This window comes from Accipiter gentilis, chromosome 14 (genome assembly GCF_929443795.1).
Source record: "Accipiter gentilis chromosome 14, bAccGen1.1, whole genome shotgun sequence".
Taxonomy (NCBI): Eukaryota; Metazoa; Chordata; class Aves; order Accipitriformes; family Accipitridae; genus Astur; species Astur gentilis.
The window spans coordinates 25,086,051-25,108,968 of NC_064893.1; the positions used below are offsets into that span (position 1 = coordinate 25,086,051).

At 38.2% G+C, this 22,918-nt stretch overlaps 1 protein-coding gene across 16 annotated transcripts in view; it reads left to right on the plus strand.

Moving 5' to 3' along the window:
- Positions 1-22,918, plus strand: part of PTPN1 (protein tyrosine phosphatase non-receptor type 1) — a 47,950-nt gene that overhangs the window by 11,545 nt on the left and 13,487 nt on the right. For 5 of the 16 annotated variants that reach the window (XM_049816439.1, XM_049816456.1, XM_049816442.1 and 2 more), the window contains 2 exons: positions 19,195-19,285; positions 21,060-21,160. In XM_049816439.1, coding sequence (XP_049672396.1) covers positions 19,195-19,285; positions 21,060-21,160 — 192 coding nt within the window. Of the gene's footprint in view, position 1; positions 3,186-8,916; positions 9,018-19,194; positions 19,286-21,059; positions 21,161-22,918 lie in introns of those variants that run through there. The other 11 variants (XM_049816452.1, XM_049816445.1, XM_049816454.1 and 8 more) reach the window with 9 other exon arrangements.

The following is a 22,918-nucleotide window of genomic DNA, read 5'->3' on the forward strand; positions in this document are numbered from 1 at the left end:
TAGCATTTAAGGTATGGCTGCCTTTGCGTTAAGGGAGGGAACATATCTTTCCACAGGAAGTTCTCAGGCTTATTGACCATAGGTAGATTTTCTTACACATTGTCTTTTCTGAAGACATACTTTTATTCACCTTTGTTGTGTGAAAACTAAATGCTAACACACACTAGAAACTATGCTTATGGTAAGTAAAATGCAGTTATCGATATCCATTGTGACTAAAGACTTAATATGCATTATTATTTGTGTGTGAAGGGCAGCTAGTAAAGCAAAGTGCTCAGAAACCTACCTCAGATCTAAGTAGCTTAACTTCTCTGAATGTCACATTACATCTCTGCTGTCAGCATTTAAGGGTTAAGTTTCTCTCTCCAAAAAAGTATTGATTTTTCTCTTTTTGTCTTAGAAGAGTTTACTACTCTGGAAGTAGTTGCATAAACATTCAGATTCAAGTGCAACTTCTTCTGTTAAACCTTGGTGTAGAACAGAGGTGCCCAACCATTCTGTCCTGGAGCCATGTGAAGGCTGGATGGTCTGTTCTGTCCCAGTCATCAACCAACATGCTTGTGCCTTTGTCATGTGGCCTGTTCAACCCTTACATGACCTGACAGTCATATGGTCAGGTAAACAAAAGTGTAGGCTTGTATTTGTGGGGATAGGGGAAATGGCATTAGTGTTTCACTTATCCCCAAAACTGTATTGGGTCCACAGATTGTGAGCTGATCATCTCAGGTTTAGAAAGCTGTAAGCTTTAGTATAAAACTAGCTTAGCTTACATTGGTTTCCTACACACGTATTACAACAGTCATGTGAGAAAACAGGAGTATCCTAATTCTGCTTTATCTAACATCTGTTTTCAGCAGTACTGTTTGTTCTCAGCAGGTTTTTGTGTGCATTGCAGTAGCTTGGCAACCCGTAGGTTGCACCATTCAATGAATTCAGTATGCTTTTAATCATCACTAAAATTTTCCTTTCCAAATTTGAATATTATAAGTACAGTGAAGTGGGCATCTGTGATTATAACAGCAACAGCCATGTTAAACAGATCCCAACTGAAACAAGCTGTTCATGTGAATTTGTAATCCATTGTGTTTCTTCAAATTTCAGTCCAAAAGTCTTTCTTGAAATTAGTTTAAAACAGCATACTTGTAACTTCTTTCTGAGAATGGTAGTTAAGCAGTTACAGCTTCTTAAAGTTCCCAAATTCAGATTTGGACAGCATGCTGAAAAACATGACTACTAAAAGCATGACTATTTGCTGGTTCTGTTGTAGGAGCAAAGCTCAAGTTTGGCCTTTCTCTGCACGCAGAGGCATGAACGTGGTTTGTGCAATCCTGTTAATTGTACATTCTCTTTAAACTTGAATCTCATTATGTTAGAAATGGTAAAAAGCTTTTCGTAATAGTGTAATGAGTATGCTTTGGCAGAACGAGTCTTTAGTTCTATTGCCTGTGTTCTTACTAATGGCCAACAGAGTGAAGCATTCTTATGCCATAGATTAGAACTTGCTGGGATTTTGTATTATACCCTAATTTGTAGGGAAGAAACAGAATGCAGGAGGGCAACCCACTTACATTTTGGAGCTGGTCCCTGTTGTAACATATGGTTCATCATTTTGAATGAACAGGGTTTCTTGATACTAAATAAATCTAGTAATCCCCCTCACACTTTTAACTTAAAAATTGCATCTCGGGAAAGCCAGTGATACAACGTATGGTGCAAACATCTTCAAGGAAATGAAGTTTACCACTAAATAAGATGTATATTTTTTTATTATTTTTTTTTTAAATGGTTAATGCAGAGTTCACAACTTCCTATTTAACAATTCCTGCCACTTCCTTTCTTCTGTGTTTTTGTACTTCCTCTACAAACGAGCTCATAACTTTGAGATTTTGGTGGAATTAGTAGAAAGTTGGAAATATGGCTGTTGCCTGTCCCATAGTATTCTAAATACAAAAATAATACTGACATGGGCTGAATATGTGCTACATCGTCATCATGATGTGACTTTATTCCCTTAACATTTGCAAATATATTAGAAAGTTATATTTAGCTTTTAGATTATTGAAGTATCCAATGTGAATGAAATAATTTATGCAGAGTGACATCCACTAGCCATGAGAGAAAAAAATTTGCTTTAAACTCTGACTGTAGTTGCTTGGTTTTTCAAAGTAATGAACAGAGTTTACTTGTGTTAGAACAGAGTTCTTTCTTTTTCATATTAAACATTTACTGGTATTGCTTTGCTTGTTCTTTTAAAGTTTTAACACAGATTTTTATGTTATGATAGTTTTTCGTAGTTATCTCTAGAAAAAGTAGATTTAAAAATATGCTTTCACCAACAAAATAATGTTTCAAGAAATTATTCTCTTTCTTGTTTATAAAAATACTAATAAAATAACTGACATAATACATATAAACCAAAAAACATGATGGCTTAAATATGACTTATTTTGTGAATGCCAATTTTAAACACACTGTGATAATGCATGTTGCTCCTCATCTTCCATTCTTCATCACTGATATACCTGTTTCTGCAGAGTAAGAATCTGGTACATGTAGAGCCAACTATGTTTTAATTTTAAAATCTGACATTAATTCATATTCAAGCATGTTCAACATTGGCTTGCCACTACTTCTGCCAGGTAAATTCAATGATATTTTGACTGTTGGTGGAACAGTCAACACTTTGAAAGTCTCACCTATGTAATGTAATGTATGCAGAAGATTATGTAGCAGAAACTTGGGCTGTGTGGCCAAAATACAGTATTAAATTGGCTAAAAAACCCCCCTTTGATTTCTAATGCATTTCTTCCATCATCTGAACAAAAATGGCTCCAAAATACCAACCTGTAGGTCACTATTTCTAAAACACAGAGGGCTCACATAACACCTGCATGGCGGTTTTGGTGTGTTGTGTTTGGGGAGTATGTTCAAGTCTGTTTCATGCTTTTGTTGCTGAATAGATACAGGAGCTACGTGAACACTTCTGTGCAATGATTACTGAAAATAGAGTTCAGAGCTCTTTAAACAAGGAGTACATGTTCATAAGCAAGCAGCTATGAACTGGACCTTTTCTTTTCCTTTCAAGACAGGCTCTTCTGAATGCTGCAGATAGAGAGGAGATTGCCTTTACCTTATCAAATAAGAATATATGCCTTTATAAATGAAACATTACAGAAAAAATAGTGGTAAGTCTCTAAAGTCTGGATAATCTGTTTGCTGTTGCATTTGGTATGGTAACAGTATTGTGCTGTGAAGGCTAATTTAGTAGGTTTCTGAGAGGGAAATAACCTTTGGAAGTCTTATAATATGCAAACTAATTAGAGGTTACAGTGAACACAGCTGTTTCTGCCAAGCTGACTAAGCTAGGAATTCAAATTACTATTTTTAGCCAGCTTATAATGTCTCTAGTTCTCAATGGTACCCATGTTATTACTTTTCAAAATTATATTGTGTATTTATCACACTGACAGACTAGGTACAGTAAACATTTTTAGTGCAACCAGTCCGTTACTTTTTAAATCAAACAAACAGTGTGAATATATAGACCCAATGGAACACTTCAGGTGGCATGTGGGATGTGTTACACTAAAATCATGTCTATGACTTGTATGAATTCAAACTGAAAGCTTCCTCAGAGGAAGAGGCATGAGCTCTGGAATGAAGTAATTGTAGTTTTCTGTAAGTTGTTTACTTATAGTCTGCCTAGCATACGTATTCCCCCTTTTCTTGCCCCCCAAGAAAGTTGTCTTTCTCCATTATGCAAGAATTTTGTGTGTGCTGTTGTTTGCATTCAGAATGCTTTTTTGTTCATCCTTGAGATATGATCATTGTACAGATCCTGTAAAAATGACTATAAATTATATCCTGAAACCTAAAAATGATTGCAGTTAACTGTACTTCTGCAGACTATGAAATAACTGCACTAATAAAAATTTGGAAAACAATACTGGTGGAGCTTACTTTGTGTAAAGTGTTTACTGTTCTATGAGATATTGTCAAGATTAACTTCAAAATTACCTTCTGAACTGGTTTCTTTTTTCTAATAAGCTTTATTTGGTACTTTCTGCAAAGATTACTGGATAAGCAAAAGCATTCCTCAAAATCTGTGTGTACTGAATAGACATGCTTCATGCATAAATTTGTTGCTTTTTTAAAAAAAGAAGTCAGTCTAATTTTAACATAACATATGGCAAGCTGGTGTCTAAAACTGCTTTAACTGACTGTACTTTCTAAAGGCATATATTATAACAAGTTTAACTTGAGATAAGAATTAAGTCGTAGAAAAACTGTTTTAATTTCTATTTGCTTGTTAACACCAATAGCTTGCTTACTTTATCCTCTAAATTACAGTAGATAAGATCTGAGTTTAGTTTTACTCAGTATTGGGTGTAGAAAATGATGCTTGCAAATTAATCCTGTCTTCATAAAATCCTGGTTTTGCTTCTGTTTTTCATGATGGTAAGAGACTTTCAGACCAACTCAAATCAAGAATATAAAAACTAGGCAAACTCCAGAAGTTCTGATTCCTAAGTAGTAATCCTTTTGTTTCTGGTTTTGTGTCATCATGGAAAATAGGCCATTGACAATTAATCTAGAATTGCTTTTGTATTTAGAAACTTTCTTACCAAAAATGTAAAGGAAATGCATGGTTTCCAGGCCTGGCTCCCAGGCCCTGGCTCTGATTGATGTCCACTTCCAATGACAATTCTTTTTTCTGTAGTGCTAATGATGGGGTAGGGGAGCTAATCTAAAACCAAAAGCATTCCTACAAGAGCCTAAAAAAATTGCTCAGAGAAATAGCCTCCCTTCTGAAAGGAGAAATATATAGTTGTTCCGACACAGCTGTCAACCCAAGAGCATTACAGCAAAGTGGTTGGATTCCTAAAATGGTAGTGAGAAACATTGACTCCTAAGTTAGAAACCTAATGAGTTCGAGCATCGCAGATGAAAACTAATCTGCTTAGAGAACACAAGTAGCATCCATAATAGCAACCAAGAGGTGTCTTCCGACTGTCTTCAATGGGTGACTTCCTTAACTGGTGCACTTGCACTACTCTTGAGGGAGGACACAACTGACTATTCGGAAGAGGTAGGGTAGATCAAAATCACTAGTCTAGCATAAAGGCCTGTCTCTTTCTCATTGAAACCTTTTAATGGTTTAGCAGTGCAAGTTGACATAAATGTTTGTTTTGGAATGTAATGCCAACAACAACAACAAACTTGACATTAGGGCATCCAAAGGACAATAGCAGTGATGTGAAAAAATGTATATTTTCCTTTGTGAGTCCTAAAGGCTATTTTTGTAGCTTTAAGTCTCTAATGAACTTGTAAACTTGTGTGTATGTATTCTTACATAGAGCCTATCTTTTCCCTTTGCATGCAAATTCTAATGTGTTAACAGCATAACAAAAATGAATTATGATAAGTCTCAGAGTGTACAAACTCTACTGCTTTCCCTATTACTTATTGCATTGAGTGTGGTTTCTAGGAGGTATTGTAAGGTGCCAAGTCAAGTTGTTGAATTTGTAAAGAGCTTGAGAAGTAAATATAAGAAGAACTCTAGAGGTCTTTAAAAACTCAGACTTTCTGTTTCCAGGCACATCTAGTGCTCTAAGACCTCTCTGACATTGGCGAATATTTTGCTTTTGATCAAATTGTCTCTGTGTAGCCATCTCTCATTCCACTTAGTTTTTAATACTCATTTTGAGCACCCACCAAAATCTCTGAGGTCATCTTATTTCCTGTTTTCAAGTAGTATTTGTAAGCTGTCTTTCATCTGCATTACTAGTAACTGGATGACCACCACTTTAATGTAAATATGGCACCATTCGAGACAGATGCATGGTTTTTCTTATTTGAACCTCATCATCCATCTACAACAGAAAGTAGTGCTGCAGAACAAGCTGAAAACTGTAAAAAGCATGTTCCTATTTGCCGAATCCAGAGTTAAAAATCCTTGTGATCTTATTCAGGGAATCAGATGCCTTCCAGGCAATTGTCATGGTCCTAAGTGTATGGGTATAAAATCAAACTCTCTGAAAAAAAAACCCCAAACCAACAACTTTGCCACTAGGAGACTGTTTAAGAAAACAGCTTTTCTTTCTCTGACTTGTTAGGATTGCCTTGAGGATTAGAACTACAAAATACCCCAAAGCTTGGCAAATACTTTTTTTTTATCTCTGCTGGATAGGCAAAATGATAGATTTAGGAGAGATGATGACTTTGTAGTAGATGGCAGTTTTATCCACATCACAACTGTTGCTAAGGTCTTGCGTATTTTGTAGGTGTTTTACCTGTCCCTTAGGGCCACTTCATGGCCTTACTGCTAACTAAAATCCCTGATGCTTCATGGATGCTACATAATTAGCTTCAATCAGGGAGAAGAGGGAAGGCTAATTAGTTGGTGAGGTTGTGTTCCCAGCTTATTTGTGGTTGGTGTTTTGGGACTACTTTATAAACACTTCGTCACTTTCCTTAAGATCCTTTCTCAGGACAGGCCTCCGGTTTAGTAGTGGGCTCATAATCTGTGCTGCCAACCTCTGCGCTCTGCCTTCATGGCAAAATTGCCTTTTCCTGGAGGGGGGGAACGTGATACATGCATCATACCAATTGGAACGTCTGGGGAATCGCCCTTTTGTTAGGAAGCTGATTGTGTTATGTGCTTTCATGAATAATTTCAAAAACACATCAGGAAAGTGACTATCTGAGCTTCTTGTATGGGCCGTGTTGTGGAAATGTACATTGTGGTGGAACTGCATCTTTTAAACTTAAGAGCAGTGGCTTGCTAAAATGTTGTTCTAATGTTGACTTGTTTTTTCTCAGGTAACTTCTAGTTGTGGTGTGTGTTAGACAGTTAGATCTCTATCTCACATGTGGTATCTTAATTTGAAAACGACCTTGACAAAATTAACATCACTTGGGAATTGTAGCCTGCCTTTTTCTCTTTGACAGCTCTGTAATTTTAAGAAGTTCTGCATGTTATTAATGAGCATGTATTGCTGCAGATAGGGAATACTGGACTTGACTAGTCTTCTGTTAATGTGACCAATATTTTTAAGATACCAGTTAGTAATCTGGATGTGTTTAACTCATGTCATCTACAAAAGGATTAAAAATAATGCTATGGTAGTTCTGCAATTGTGTAAATTTAAACTGCTGTTAAGATAAATGCATGGATGTTGGTATTTCTTTAAAAAAAAAAAAAAAGTTGTAATCTTATTTTGTTTTTTTTTAAATATTTGTCCTGAGCGAAATGACTGCAGTGTTTGTCTATTAAGCAGCTAAAGTGCTGTGCTGTTTGTTTGGCTTTTAGTCAACATACTTTCCAGGAAAAGGTGAAAGGACACAAATACCACAGACAAGTTTCATTTGTAGTTCAGTGAATGTGAAGTATATATTTTAATCTAAAATGAAGTCTCTTTAAAAAACTTAATTGAGGCTTAGTAGGAAGACTCAAAGTTCAGCTCCTCAAATATGCAGGGCTGCTTGCTTTCAAACTTGGCAAGTGTGATACCACTCATCAAGACCACAGAACTTGTTCTGTTTGGATGCTCTAGGTCCTTTGGCAATTGTAGTAGTTCTGTTATAGTTCATTAGATGAGTATGTTAATAGTCTCCCCAACTGATTTAGAGGGCCTTAAACAGTGACAGTATGTCCAATACTAAACAACTGCCTGGAGTCTCTCTTTAGGCAGAAGATTTTATTGTCCTTCTATATTGGTACGATACCTAGTACCTTAGAAGCCTCTCAAATTCCTTGTTAACAGTAGTAATAAAAATGCCAGATACTTTGAAAATTTATATTCTTTTTAGTGGGCAATATGCCAGCGTGTCCAAGTAAGTAGAAGAGCAGGATGTGTTCAGAACCAAAAGTCTTGGACCAGACACATAAATTGGAGTAAAAATTGGGAAATAAGGAAAAAGAATCCGTAAAGATCTGTTCAGCTTTTAACTGATAAGACCTTGAATCTGTTGCCTGATGAGAGCATTCAGGTCATAGTAGTGATGGAAGTGGGTCTGATTGCAGAATACCAGTTGGATCCAAAGTACTTCATTGTTGTCAATTCAGATTCCAGGCCAAGTTTAAATTCTGAAACAGTAATTCAGTTAAAGGATCTCTTATATATAGATATTTTTATTTTTTTTTAACATTTAAGTCTTAAATACATGACAAGAAGTTAGCAACTGTAGTTTCGTTAGGAAAGACATGATTTAAAAAACACTCAACGTACCCCAACAAACAAACCTACAACCCATAAACCCACAGGTGACTTTTTGTTGTATTTATCAAAATGAAGGAGACAGTTTGTCAGAGTGGACACCTGGAGGAGGGAGGAAGAGACAGTTTCAGACAGGGTCTGGTAATGATTTTCATTGCTTACTACTGTTGTCATACAGCTGACAGGAATTAGGAGCATAATTATTAGCAAGTTTTTGTCCCTGCACCAGAGCACATGCCCTGATGCCCTGTACCTATATAGATCAAATCATATGTGCCTTCTTTGTGAAGGGAGAGAATGGTAAGTTATTAAATGGAACTATGTGCCTGTGTTCGTTTATAGGAACATTATTCTGCTTCAGGATTTTAAATGTGCTTGTTTCAATGTGCTGAAATCAATGTACAGGAAATCAGGCTTGACTGATTCACTTTCTGCATATTGATTTCTGCCCAAAGTGAAACTTCTGATATTAACAGAGCATGATGATTTTTATTTTTTTTTTCAGACATCACTTGAAATGACTGAAAATAATAAAGCCTTTTTTCTTATTCTTGAAGGTTTGTTGTTTTTTTTAAAGGTGAAATTTAAGTCTGAATAAGAATGATTCTGGGTATTTCCTGTAATGGTGATGAAGTTTACAACTGGTTTGTGCTTATCTAGAACAAGCATTCTCACTGTTTTCCTACCTTTATTTCAGTACCTTTTCTTGATCTTCTGAAGATAAATTGGCTACTGCCTGGTGGAATAACCTGTTTGCAGGGCTCCAAGAATAGGCTATCCATATGTCAGTCATGACAGGTAAAGAACCACCACCTGAAACAGAGTGAAAGGCTTAAAGGATAATACTTGAGTCTATTCCTTCTGTCTCTGGTTTTCTTCTGTTAAGACAGGGATTTCCTCCACCAAATTAGCTGGTTAAATTCAGAGCAAAATTGAGATTTTAGTTTGCTGATTGTAACTAAAGATGAAGTGGGGTTTCATAGCTTGATTAAATGCCTGTTACATAAAAAATACTTTATCCTTCTACCAAAGGGTTTTTTTGGATAAAACTGTTACAGATTATACCATGTCATAAATTCATAAAATCATTTAGGTTGGAAAAGACCTTTAAGATCATCGAGTCCAACCATCATCCATGCCCACTAAACCATGTTCTGGAGTACCCCGTCTACGCGCTTTTTGAATACCTCCAGGGATGGTGACTCAACCACTTCCCTGGGCAGCACATTCCAATGTTTGACAACTCGCTCAGTAAAGAAATTTTTCCTAACATCTAACCTAAATCTCCCTTACCACAACTTGGGGCCATTTCCTCTCATCCTACCTCCAGCCACCTGACAGAAGAGACCAGCACCCACCTCACTACAACCCCCCTTCAGGTAGTTGTAGGGAGCGATAAGGTCTCCCCTCAGCCTCCTTTTCTCCAGACTCAACAGCCCCAGTTCCCTCAGCCGCTCCTCATAAGACTCGTGCTCTAGGCCCCTCACCAACTTGGTTGCCCTTCTCTGGACACGTTGCAGCAACTCAAGGTCCTTCCTGTAGTGAGGGGCCCAAAACTGAACACAGGACTTGAGGTGCGGCCTCACCAGTGCCCAGTTCAGGGGAACAACCACCTCCCTGCTCCTGCTGGCCGCACCATTTCTGATGCGGGCCAGGATGCCGTTGGCCTTCTTGGCCACCTGGGCACACTGCTGGCTCATATTCAGCCGGCTGCCAGCCAGCAACCCCAAGACTTTCTCTGCCGGGCAGCTTTCCGGCCACTCTTCCCCAAGCCTGTAGCGCTGCACGGGGTTGCCGTGACCCAAGTGCAGGACCCGGCACTTGGCCTTGTTGAACCTCATACGACTGGCCTCAGTCCACCGATCCAGCCTGCCCAGATCTCTCTGTAGGGCCTCGCTACCCTCAAGCAGATCGACCCTGCCTCCCAGCTTGGTGTCATCTGCAAACTTGCTGAGGGTGCACTCAATCCCCTCATCCAAATCATTGATAAAGGTATTAAACAGAACGGGGCCTAACACCGAGCCCTGAGGATCGTCACTTGTGACCCGCCACCAGCTGGATTTCACCCCATTCACCACAACCCTCTGGGCTTGGCCATCCAGCTAGTTTTTCACCCAGTGAAGAGTGCACCCATCCAGACCACGAGATGCCAGTTTCTCAAGGAGTGTGCCATGAGAGACAGTGTCAAAGGCCTTGCTGAACGTGGCATTGCCTTCTGCTGTCTTTTACTAAATAGGACTCTGGTTACTGAGCGATGTAGTTTCAATTAGCTGCTGTTAGACAGCTGTTAGGAAGTTTCGAATCTCAGTTTTATTGTGGATTTTTACAAAAGAAATTATTTCTATAAGCCAGATACTAAATTTTAAAAAAAGTTGGAAATTCATACATGAGTGCTAGCTGTTACTAGTGGTATTCACTGTGCAAACCAGGCTAATTAGCTTTCATCTGAAGTTGTCTGCCCTTGTTCTAGCACAATCCTTGAGACTGTTTAAACAAAAGATTATCTCAGACCTTTTAAGAAGACTGTTGGGGTTTTTTTTCTGTGCAGAATACTGAGCTTTATAAATGAGTCAGGCTTTCTGGATTTATACATTGAACTTCTAATACTGAACTTCAGTGTTCAGTGTATGTTAATTGGTGTTAATACACTGATGTTCAAATTGGTATAATAACCTGAGCTGCTTTCTGAGATCCATGCAAATGAATTTAAATACTTGAAAGTCTAGCATGTGTTTGAAAATATTTGCATAATTTTAAGGGAATTGGGGGGGGGGCAGGGCACAGAAGTACCTAGCTTAAAATATTAGTGACTTCTGACCATGAAAGTAAACAGTGCACCTGTACAAATGATGAAACAGTGAGCAAGGAGTTATGTTGATGCAGATCGCTTGAAAGTTGCTTTATCACTTTGTGAATCCTGCTGAAAAAGGGGTGCTCAAAAGCAAGAGCCTTACATTTTATTATCTAATTTTTTTTTAACCAAATGAGCTCATTTATCTTAAGGTTAAATGGTAATAATGGATTATGTAGGAATTTGGGGCAATAGTACAGTCTTGCTCTCTTAACATTAACTGAGGTTATTAACACTGTATGTAGTATCTCTGAAAGATAGTGGAGGATTCTGAGTGAGTATAAACAAGAAGTCATTCCATGGTTCCTATTTTATGAAGTCAGACATCCCCTTGAGAAACTGTAAACTATCTGCAGTCGTTCCAAAGGCATCTCTTGTCCTTTTGTTTCCAATTTGCAGCTTGTCATTTGCAGCTTGTCTAACATTTAGAAAATATCTTGGTTATGCAGCACAGTGATCTGGTTTTGCTGTGAAAAGGTGTGAGAAGAAGCTTTTCTCATCCCTCCCTCACTTTCTAGTACTTAAAGTTTTTATGTCTTTTTTTTCTCCCATCCCCACCCTTCCTGAAGCTTACAAAGTCTACACACATGGTCTTTATCTTGTTTTTTGGGTTTGGTTTTGTTTTTTTTTTGTGGTAGCTCTGTAAAACTATAGTGCTCGTAGGTGGCTTGCGAGATCTTAGAATGAAAATATTAAGTAACTAGGAAAGGAGGACTGTTTATAACCACGGGTTGTCAGTTTATGAAGCCTGGAATACCCTACAGGCCAGGAATTACACATTTTTAAGCTCACACAAAATCCATACTGCAAACAAATTAAGGTCTGGATTTGCTACACAGACTAAATTCCTTTAGGAGTTATGTCGATTTCTGGGCTGTCAGATGCACCATTCTATTTGAGATAAGGTTAAACCAAAACTCTCCATCTGGAGACCTCTAATGCTCGGACAAATCAAGACCTGGATCTCATCTCCATGATTATTTTTCTTATAGAAGAGTAACTGAGTTAGAACCTCTTGACACTTTAATGAGACTGTGGTTTATTTCCTGGCACTGACTTTGTTTGATGATACAGACAGCAAAGCTTTTTATTTTGCACAACAGCTGTCAAGAAAAAGCCATTTCATCTTCTCAAAAGTTGCTATCCTTCCAATAATGTCTAAGATGCATTTCTGGAGCAGATTGAATATCTGGGAGGAAAAATAGAGAGGGACGTGAAGAAGAAGGGAACTTCGGTTGTTTTCTTATACTGACCCTTCATTCAGTTGTTTCCTGTTTTGGCAGTGGGGACATGGCTACAAAACAGCAGTAGAGTGTTCCTGCCAGCTACTCTGAACTTCTTCTGTTATGGGTCATAAATTTCAAGGACAAACTGTATTTTGAACTTACTGAAATTTGAGAAGGCACATGTAATTCTTTAACCTAATATTAGAGTTTAGATGTTTGATTGCCCTGGCTCTGCTGCAACCCTAAAATAAAATCAGAATTGAAAAAATCAGGTTTTACTCATTGCAGATAATGACATTGAAACAATAGAAGAACCTGAACAGCTGAGTTCTGCAGAATTGCAATAATTTGTTCTACAACAATGTCTTCCTTTTGACAACATGCAAAATAAATATACTGTTAAAATTTGGAAATGACACGAATCTATGGCTTTCTCCCTTGTGGAAGTACATACCCAAGTTGTAAGAACCATTCAGGGGCATGTGTTTAATTGAGCATTTACAGTGTTCAGTTATCTACCATGATGAAGTGGGTACAGTGAGGTACTGCAGGATTTGCTTTCATAATTCTTGAATTTCTCCGGTTAGACATGTTGAAACTAGTCGGTGGTGAGGAAACAATCTATAATACTTGCTAGCTGCAGTAAACATGGGCCCAGAAAAAATTAGTACACTTTCCCACTTGCTGATATGATTTAATAACGTAATCATGCCTAGTTTACATTCTCCTGGGGGATTATTTCCGTGCCTACAACCAGTTGACTAGTGTCAGAAACACTGCTTACGCTGCATTGCTACAACCTGTTCCAGATTGCCCATGTAGTGCTGAATGAGTAAGGAGCTTTCTAGGAAAACCATGTTGCAAGTGTGTGGGGTTTTTTTGCGTTTTTTTTGGGGGGGTGTCTGTGTGTGTTTGTTTTGGTTTTTTTTAAACTCATGTAATAGTGTTGTTGAACTTTAAACAAGCCTGTCCCTTTCTCTCTCTCCATGCTACTTGGACTTCAGGAAGAAGCTCAGCATACCAGGCAACTGGCTTTTTTTGAGGGACATTAATAAGGAAATCAATACTACCATATTTTACTTGAAAGCAAAACTGAGAGACTAGATAAAATGTTTTAAAAGGGTATTAAAATCTACATTTATTTCATTTATCTGGCTAAAATTCTGCAGCTTGTTGTTAAGATTAATGTTATGTGATGCAATTGTCTGTTCATTTATCCGATCTTTAAATTACCTTCTTGTTACCTACCAGTTACATCCTCATTTCTTGTCCCTGTCCAAATATCCTGATGTAAAGTGTAATATAGGATAAGAAATCCAATCTTCCTTGTCAAAGTGAGTTGAATGAACAGTTGATCTATGTATGCTTTATATCTTAGCAAGGTTCTTTTGTTGAGGAGTCAGTTCACTGCTGCTCAATGACTCAGTTTGCTCCTTTACACATTGAATCTGAAGACCTTTTCTCATTCATGTAAAGTAGCTGTTTATTGTGGATCCCTTAGTACTACCTGTTTTTCTTGTGGTCTTCTGTACGGATTTTTGCCACCTCATATAACTGTAGGGTTATTTCCATTCTGAAATCAGCCTGTAATGACATCTCAGAAAACAGCAGCTTTCACTTGACTTTACAGTAAATTTTTTTTATTTTTTTTTTTTACTCTTCAACCTTTTACAGCAATGTCATTTTTTTTCAGTGCTAGCTTTAAGAGGAGATATTATTTTTTTTTAAGCTCTTAAGCTAAAATTACTTTTTTATTTAAGTCTTTATATACTTGTGAATTGCTTTCCTTAGTGTGACTGCCTCAGTAGATAGATTACTGTGCACTTCTGCAGCCCATGATAAGATCTTGGCATTTGCTGCTTCCTGTAGGAACAGAACTGTTTAAATGACAGTATATCATTATCTCTTAGTCTGAGCTACTCCAGAGTTTATGGTGTAACAAAATAATGTGATCCTGCTGCAAAGTTCTCCAGGAGCCTTTCTGTTGAATCTGAAGGCCTTTAGAGTGGATGTTTAGTTTCTTTTCTGGAAACACTGACATGCAAATCTGTGCAACATTGCAGTGTGCTTGAATGACTGATGTCATGAATGCCTCTTCATGTGGTCTTACCTAATACTTACTTGAGGATTTTGGGGTACATCACCTCCTTCTTAATCTCCCGGTGGTGTTTGAATAAGATGGGGAAAGTATAGTCAAATGTGCTGTTGTGCTAAGAGTTTACGTATGGCAACTATAGTGTAGTGCAGAGTACCAGTGGCTAGGACAAGTAGGAAAGTTTGCAGAAAATACTTACTGAGCAAAGGGGGAATTGACATACCAATGACTCCAGAGTAGTTACACATTAGGAGCCTGAATTGAGGGTAATTTTTTGAAGGCTGGGAGGAATGGAAAGAAAGGGCTGCGGGCTACAGAGTGAATCACTAGTGTTAGGTTTCTGGCAGGGAGAAGGGAGAAAGGGTTGGTTGTTCTGGTGCAGAAGGCTTTGGGAAAAGGCGCTGAGCCACCATGAGCACCTCTTCCTGATGAGCATCTGTAGGACTCTGGAAAGTAAGGCTGTGTTCGTGGGACTGATCCCTTTTGTCTGAACAGCACAGCCATCTGCCTTTACGCTTGTGTCCTTTCTTTGTGGCAGGAAATGTGATGTTGTCAGGCCAAGTGGAACCCATTCATGCAACTGAGCAACTTTCTCCTGTAAAGCACTAAATAATTTCTTGTTCCAGTCACTACTGCACATTACAGCTACAAGAAGTTTCCATTTGAAGAACAGCGCTTCAGCAGACTTCCTCTTTCCACCCCTGAAGTTTTTGGGGGTATTTGCACAGGGTACAGGACTTAAAACCAGGAGATGAGTGGCATGGAATGACTCATGCTCAAAACCAGAAGCATTTGACTTTGGAAAACTGACTTAAGTTCTAGCCCTTCCTCTTTAAAGTTTTATATTGCACGACCTTTTAAATGAAATGTCGAGCTTCCTTTTTAAATGACAGGATCTCTGCAGTGTGACTATGAGAGTGATTCAAGAAGGTGTTTAGTAACTTTAGCAATCCCTGTGTTCATCCACTGACTTCAGTTCTCCTGACATCACTGGGTTCAAGTTCCTCATAGCATACTAATTCCATGCTTTGAATGAGTCTGCCTTCTCCAGCATGGAGAGCTTGTAGTACTATTGCCAGGTCCTGCACTTTGGTCACAGCAAGCCCGTGCAGTGCTAAAGGCTTGGAGAAGAGTGGCCGGAAAGCTGCCCGGCAGAGAAAGTCTTGGGGTTGCTGGCTGGCAGCCGGCTGAATATGAGCCAGCAGTGTGCCCAGGTGGCCAAGAAGGCCAGCGGCATCCTGGCCCGCATCAGAAATGGTGCGGCCAGCAGGAGCAGGGAGGTGGTTGTTCCCCTGAACTGGGCACTGGTGAGGTCGCACCTCAAGTCCTGTGTTCAGTTTTGGGCCCCTCACTACAGGAAGGACCTTGAGTTGCTGGAGTGTGTCCAGAGAAGGGCAACCAAGTTGGTGAGGGGCCTGGAGCACGAGTCTTATGAGGAGCGGCTGAGGGAACTGGGGCTGTTGAGTCTGGAGAAAAGGAGGCTGAGGGGAGACCTTATCGCTCCCTACAACTACCTGAAGGGGGGTTGTAGTGAGGTGGGTGCTGGTCTCTTCTGTCAGGTGGCTGGAGGTAGGATGAGAGGAAATGGCCCCAAGTTGTGGTAAGGGAGATTTAGGTTAGATGTTAGGAAAAATTTCTTTACTGAGCGAGTTGTCAAACATTGGAATGTGCTGCCCAGGGAAGTGGTTGAATCACCATCCCTGGAGGTATTCAAAAAGCGCGTAGACGGGGTACTCCAGAACATGGTTTAGTGGGCATGGATGATGGTTGGACTCGATGATCTTGGAAGTCTTTTCCAACCTAAATGGTTCTATGATTCTATTATTGACATATTCTGAAACAGCCCTAACACCAGTGAGCATCAGTAGTTATGTGTCTCCTGCAGTAACCAATAACAGAAGTTTTTGAGGAATGTACGAGAAGGCCTATAACATGGCCATTTTATGTAACTTGTCACTAGATTGTTTCTCTCCAATAATTTTCTCTGTTGAAGGCCAATCTGATTTCCGGTAAAGTCAGCTTCATATCCTGGAAGCGATCTTAGATTTCTTGTCACTTTAGATGTTCTAGCAATGGCTGTACCGCCCCCCAAAAAAGCCAAACCCCAAACAAGAAAACCCCACCCAACCAAAACCCCAAACCACTTTTATCCCATATTGCTGAGAAGAATACGTCCCATCTTTTCAGGCATGGATTTGACCACTGAGGTCCAGGCATGCATGCCCTTCAGGGTTTTCTATTTTATTGGTGTTCATTACATTCAGAAATGAAGTGCTATATGCTAGTTGGATTTTCATACAAGGCAGCATCTTGCCTGTTGCCATATCTAGATCCCTCATTTTATTACCACCCCACCCCATTTTTTTTCTCTTTGTTGAAACATTTTTCTGTTTGTTGAAACGTGCTTCAGAAATATTGTATGCTTTTTAAATTTTCTGTGTTTCTGGAATGTACCTGGGTAACTTCTTTTTTTTCATTTTCTCTATGCCTATGGGGACTTATGCATCTGCTAGAACTCCCTTATTTCAGTACCTTTAGGCATCATAGCATCTTTAAAAAGATCTAGTATTTGGTAGCAAGATAATAGCCAGCTCTATTCCCTGAACAATAAAGTACCAATTTCAGATCCTTAAATAAGTGATGTTGGTATTTGAACCTGTGAAACTCTGCAAGGCTGGGAGTAGTGTGCATGTACACATACACATGTATGTTTAAGTATAATATTTTTATATTAGAATGTCTTTGTATCATTCCATTTCTGTAATGAAGCATTTCATCCATTTCCTTTTTTAAAAGAAGGAAAAGTTCTTTTAAATTTGTTAATGCTATGAAAGGAAACAGTGTAGATTGGTGCTGCTGCTAATTTAACCCAATATTTACAGCAAGAATGCCTAAGGGTCTTTTGGTTTGTTTTGCATTTTGCTGGTTTTTTTTAAATATAAATCCTAAATGGTGGGGTGGTTGTGTCGTATTTTTGTTTTGTTTTGTTTTTTAACACTTAAAAAAAATAACATATGTAGGCTCTGTGGGAAATGTGGTTAGAGATCTAGAAAACCATTTTTTCCTGGTTCCCTGTTTTTGTCTTGTTAATACTGTACAGTCAGTACAGAAGAAAAAATAAACCCCTGCAAAATACAAAGTCACCAACCTAGTGTCAGAGGCGAATTTATAAAAACACCCATTTTAGCTGCCTCATGTTTGAGTTATTAGTCTGTGGCCGTCAAGATCATATTCTCCAGACTGCATTCTTCATAAGCAGAAATACTGGCAGCCATGTGTTAAGTTATAAAAAGATAGCAGCTGATGTCAGGGCTTATTTCAGTGAGGAGCCATTTCAGAATACTGTACTAATTTTGAGCAGGTATACATAAACTAGAAATCTTCCCTTGACATGTAGCATTCAGTGTAAATTGATACATATCTGAATAAATAGGGTAGAAAAAGCCCACTAAAAAAAAAAAAAAAGAAAAAGAAAAAAGATCTTCAGCATTGTACATGATTCTTTATGCAAAACTAGGAGGAACCGAAAAGCAGTTCGGTTTGGCCTGCGTTTTAGGGATTAGATTTGCTGGTATAAAATCCTCCTGTTCTGATGTTGGAAAGCTACCACATTTTGAATCAGAGCCTGAGCTAAGTTGAAAATATTAATAGAGGAGTGCCCAGCCTTTCTGTGCAAGTGATCTGTGTATCACAAGCAGCCCTCCAAATGCATGAACTTTATGTGCGCAGAAACCTGTTCTCTCGTCACACTGTATGTGGATCAACAGCATGCTCAAATATATCTGTATCTGGATAGATAATTAATATTAAATTCCGCTTCATTTGGTTGACTGTATGTAACAAAATTAATTTCATCCAATGAAAGGAGATTAATTTACATCAGTAATTTATTTTTCATGATGATTTTTTTAGTGGCCTCTGGGCTGGGTTCATTTGTTGGTTTCATGTACATGCACAATGCCTGTCTTAGGATTCGTTAAATTTAATTATGCTATTGAAATATCAGTTCTACAGTAAATCCATTCCTTCAGTTTTCATTAATTTCAGTTAAATCTAACAGCTTCATGCTGAAGTTCCTAGTACTATAATTTTTAAGAATTGCATATTTATGCAGTATTTATTTACAGTGCGAAGTTCTGTTTCTACAAATTTGGACTAATATCCAAGGACAGCAGAATTCTTTTTATTATGACTTTTGAAATTGTCTCAGATAACTGAGCTATTATATGGATCTGAAATAAACCCTAATTATATGCTTGAGATGATATATCTGTTTTAGTTGAGCATATGAATTGGATACAAATAACTTTTGCCATTTGCAGCCTTGTGACATCTTGCTGATAACTCAGGATAAAGATTTAAGTGATCTTAAATAAGTTGCCACTCTGTGTGTGTGATGCGAAGGGGTAGACAAGTTTTTTTCTACCACAATTAACGTTTTCTAATTGCTGCTGAGTCAGAAGTACAATTGATAGTTTTACTGATCGTGGAAACAATTGCTTAAAGCAGTTTATATGAAAGTGTTTTGGGGCAGAGACCCTGCTCTATCAGGAGCGTAAAGGCATCATGTCTGATAAATGTTCTGCTGCTTTATTGTGGAAGCTAGTAAGATTTTAACACACATATAATGTTAATGTTGTGTTCTGATAAATTGAAACTCAGTTCTTAAGTTGGAGCTCAAAGTGCTTTCTATCCAGAACTCCCACATGTGAAGTCAAATGGGTGTTTGTCTTAAAATAGCTAATGGTGTGATGATATTAGATGGATTCATATCTAAGATTTTTGTTTGTTTGTTTGTTTCAGGACATCAGGCATGAAGCCAGTGATTTTCCATGTAAAGTGGCCAAACATCCCCGAAACAAAAATAGAAATAGGTACAGAGATGTCAGCCCCTGTAAGTACACTTTCTTTTCCATTGTTTGTAACAGACTGTTGACCTCTAACGACTTCTTCTAACAGCTAAATGTTCTTTGTAAGAACAAGATTTCTGTTAGAAGGATATGCATCCAAGACAATCCTTTTTGTTAATATATGTAGTTATGACAGATGTCACAGGATGCCATTACATCCATAGGATTATACTAGAGCAGCATACAGTAGGTTCTGTATTTGTGGGAGAAATCTGAAGAAAGGAAATTGCTTTACCTTTGAATTCTTATGCTAGAGAAGAATGGTGACTGAAATAGCATTAATAAAATTGCAAGTATCCTTTCTATTGCAGTATACTTACTAGACCATCCTTCCAGTCAACTAGCATAACTGTGCCCCTACTGGGAGATGGGGAAGAGTCTTGCATAAAACATATGACTACTAGAAATAAGTCCTAAGCTAATTGGAACAGAGAAAAGGAGAAGTTTGCAAAGGTGGTAATACTAGCATGAGACCTGTGTTTCTGAAATGATTATTATTATGTATTCTGGTGAATTCTGGTAGGAAGTGCATCTTTGAGCATGTGTCCTCTGTACAAGGCACAGCTCAGCTCAGTGTTGCAGCCTGTCTTTCCTTCCACGATCCCACGTACAAAGACAGTAACATTCAGACTTGCCTATGCCTGGCATGCTGTACTTTTGGGGTGCAAAAGAGACTGCAACAATGAAAACACAGAGTGCAGAGAAGTACAGGACTGTAGTTAAATGGTTGGCAAATAATACTTGACGTATCAGACACTAAAGAAAGTTCACAGCTGGTTTGCTAAACTGCCTTCTCTGCACTAAATGACAATGCCTATTCTGGGACTACTTTCCCCCTTCAAGGGTGCAGTGCTGCTGCCTGTTTTAAATGCACATTTTCTGTAGGCTCTATCACTGGGCAAATGTCTATCTTCTGTTCAAAGACAAGGTTATTATTGTATATTTGAAAAATTTTATACTTAGTGGTTAAATGTTACTGAAGTCTTTGGGGCAGTCAACTAGGAACGATACTGTTGCACATAGGTTGCTTTACTAAGAAGTTCTAATATTTGGGGCTGCGAGTAACAAATGGTCCCTTTTTGCCTTTAGATAATACTGCTTCCAGTCTCTTTGGCTTTCTTGCAAAATGTAGGAATTCTTCTATGTGTTTTTTTGTTGTTGGTTTGGTTTTTTTAATCCTACATGGAGCAAGCTGAGACTAACAGAAGAGCACCAAAATTACGTTTGCTGTAATTCTTGAATTTTGATCATTCTTTCTGTACATTAGGGTGTGGTTGGGTTGGGAAAAGTAGCTAAATGTCTGTAAGAATAATAAGAAGTCTCTGTTCTCATGTTTAGGCAAACCTTTAACAACCTTGAACAGGCTGGGTTTGAATGTTTAAGCTGCAAAAGATAAGCAGTTGTGTAATTAGATTTATTTAAAAACAGTAACTCGACTATACAAATAGGTCAGTGTGATCTGGTTTGCAAATTACTGTTGTGATTACTTGAGATGCAAATACTTCCATTCTTGCAATGTATCTTTGGAAGATGGAGTGCAACTTATGTTCACTGCTCTGCTGTAGTGCTGTTCATGCAGTACCTATATTGTATTTCCAGAGTTACAAGCACCGGCAAACACTTCTGTACTACCTGCGATTAAGCTCTTTTAATTCTTCAGGACAACTCAGCTTTTTTGATCCTAACATCTGATGAGGTTGTGCATGGATCGTGCTGTGTTGCATATACATTAACCAGTGTTTTCTAATTATGCTGCAGTTGATCACAGTCGAATTAAGCTAAACCAAGGTGACAATGACTATATCAATGCTAGTTTGATAAAAATGGAAGAGGCCCAAAGGAGCTACATCCTTACCCAGGTAATTGCTGGCAGTGGATAATAAAAATCATACGGTGATTGAAGTTGTTTTTCATGGGTTTTCTTTATTGTAAAACTAATTAAGTGTATATACAACATCTGTGTGTATATATAAACACATACATAGAACAGTTTTACAGAGATGCTACATATTTCTTCCTGCTTCCTGTCAGCACTGACTGACTTTTCGTAGTGTTTTGGCCGCTTTGCATATTTGACTTTAGACCCACCTAGGCTAGAAGCTAACATATTTCTAGAAATCTGCTTGTTGGCATATGACGAGCAACATTTAGATGTGATTGAAATGAATCACGCTTCTACATGGAAGGTCAGCACAGAGGCTTCAGACCACTAGTCTTAAGTTGCTTGATAAATTCTCTGAATGGAGGTGAACCTCGCTTAATGGGAGGGCTTCACATTTACAGAACGGTATGTATGTACTTAAAGATGTTCAAAGCCTATTTGAAATAACATACTTTAAATATAATGGGTGTTTATGTGTTATGTTGAGTGGGGCAGAAGTTAACTAAAATATATTAGGGAATTTCTTGCACCTGATGTTCTGTTTCAAATAAGCAGTATGTTCTACCACATATTTCTTCTTAAACATCCTTCTGAAAGTGATGTTACTGTAGTATTTACAAATAATGTACCTCCTAATAACATGGTTATTGTATATTGGAAAACTTTTATACTTAGCAGTTAAATGTTACTATGTGTTTGGGGTAGTTGACTAGGACCAATACTGTTGCACGTAGACCTTCCAACCTTAAACATCCTTGGATGTTTAAGACCATCCAAAAGGTCTAAGTTGGGCAATGCTGATGCTTCTACCTTTAATGTGAGAGAGGAAAGCTATGAATACATTTTTTAGTGATGGGAATTTGCGGGGCGGGAGGGAAATGGCTGTTTTTCACTGAATCTGTGAATTCCACACCTATCTATATAACAAATTTAAAAATATCCGGATACCCTGTTGTCTTATTCTAAGAGCTAGCAGCTGTGCCAGAATTGTTGTTTGTCCTAAATGTTCAGTTCCCTGGAGACAGTCCTGGTCTCTAATCTTGACTTTTTCTTTAGCCCTTCCTCCCACACTTTAGATAAAGGTAGACTGGGATTAATATTTTCAAGCGGCAGCTCTTCCTTCCTGTTTCTAGTGAATAAAGATAAATCTTTGAAGGAAGAAGTGTACGGTATAGTGTTTAATATGAAAATGACTGTGTGCCCACAGCTCTTACTCCACTTATTCAGGACAGGGGAAGTTGATCATAGGGTTGTACTGGTATGTAGAATAATCAAATGTGCAGCTAACTGGTACTAGTTATCTTTTCTGATCCAGAATTTAATGGATTCAAGTGGCTTTATTAAATCCAGTCATTCTTTCTGAGGACCCTGGCCTGCTGTTCTGTTGGAGCAAAGTGATGGATAGCAAATATGAGAGGCACAATGATGCTGGTTTGTGTTGCCCAAAATTCAGAGCAATGGTTTTGGAGTAGAAAATAGCAAAGGAACATAGCACAAACAGAAAGTTATGAGGAAATCTACTTTGTGAATAGACAGTAGTCTTTAAAAGGAGTTATTTTGTTCAGTCCCAAAGCAGATCCATGAAGATTCTGGAAAATCATATAATTTGTTACTGATCTAGCATTGTTTCAGTCTTTTGAATGTTTGTCCATTCAGTCTAAAAATTTTCAAATATTATGAATAACGATGATGTATTGAAGAATAGTTTAACACAGACGTTAATTCTGCTTTTAGT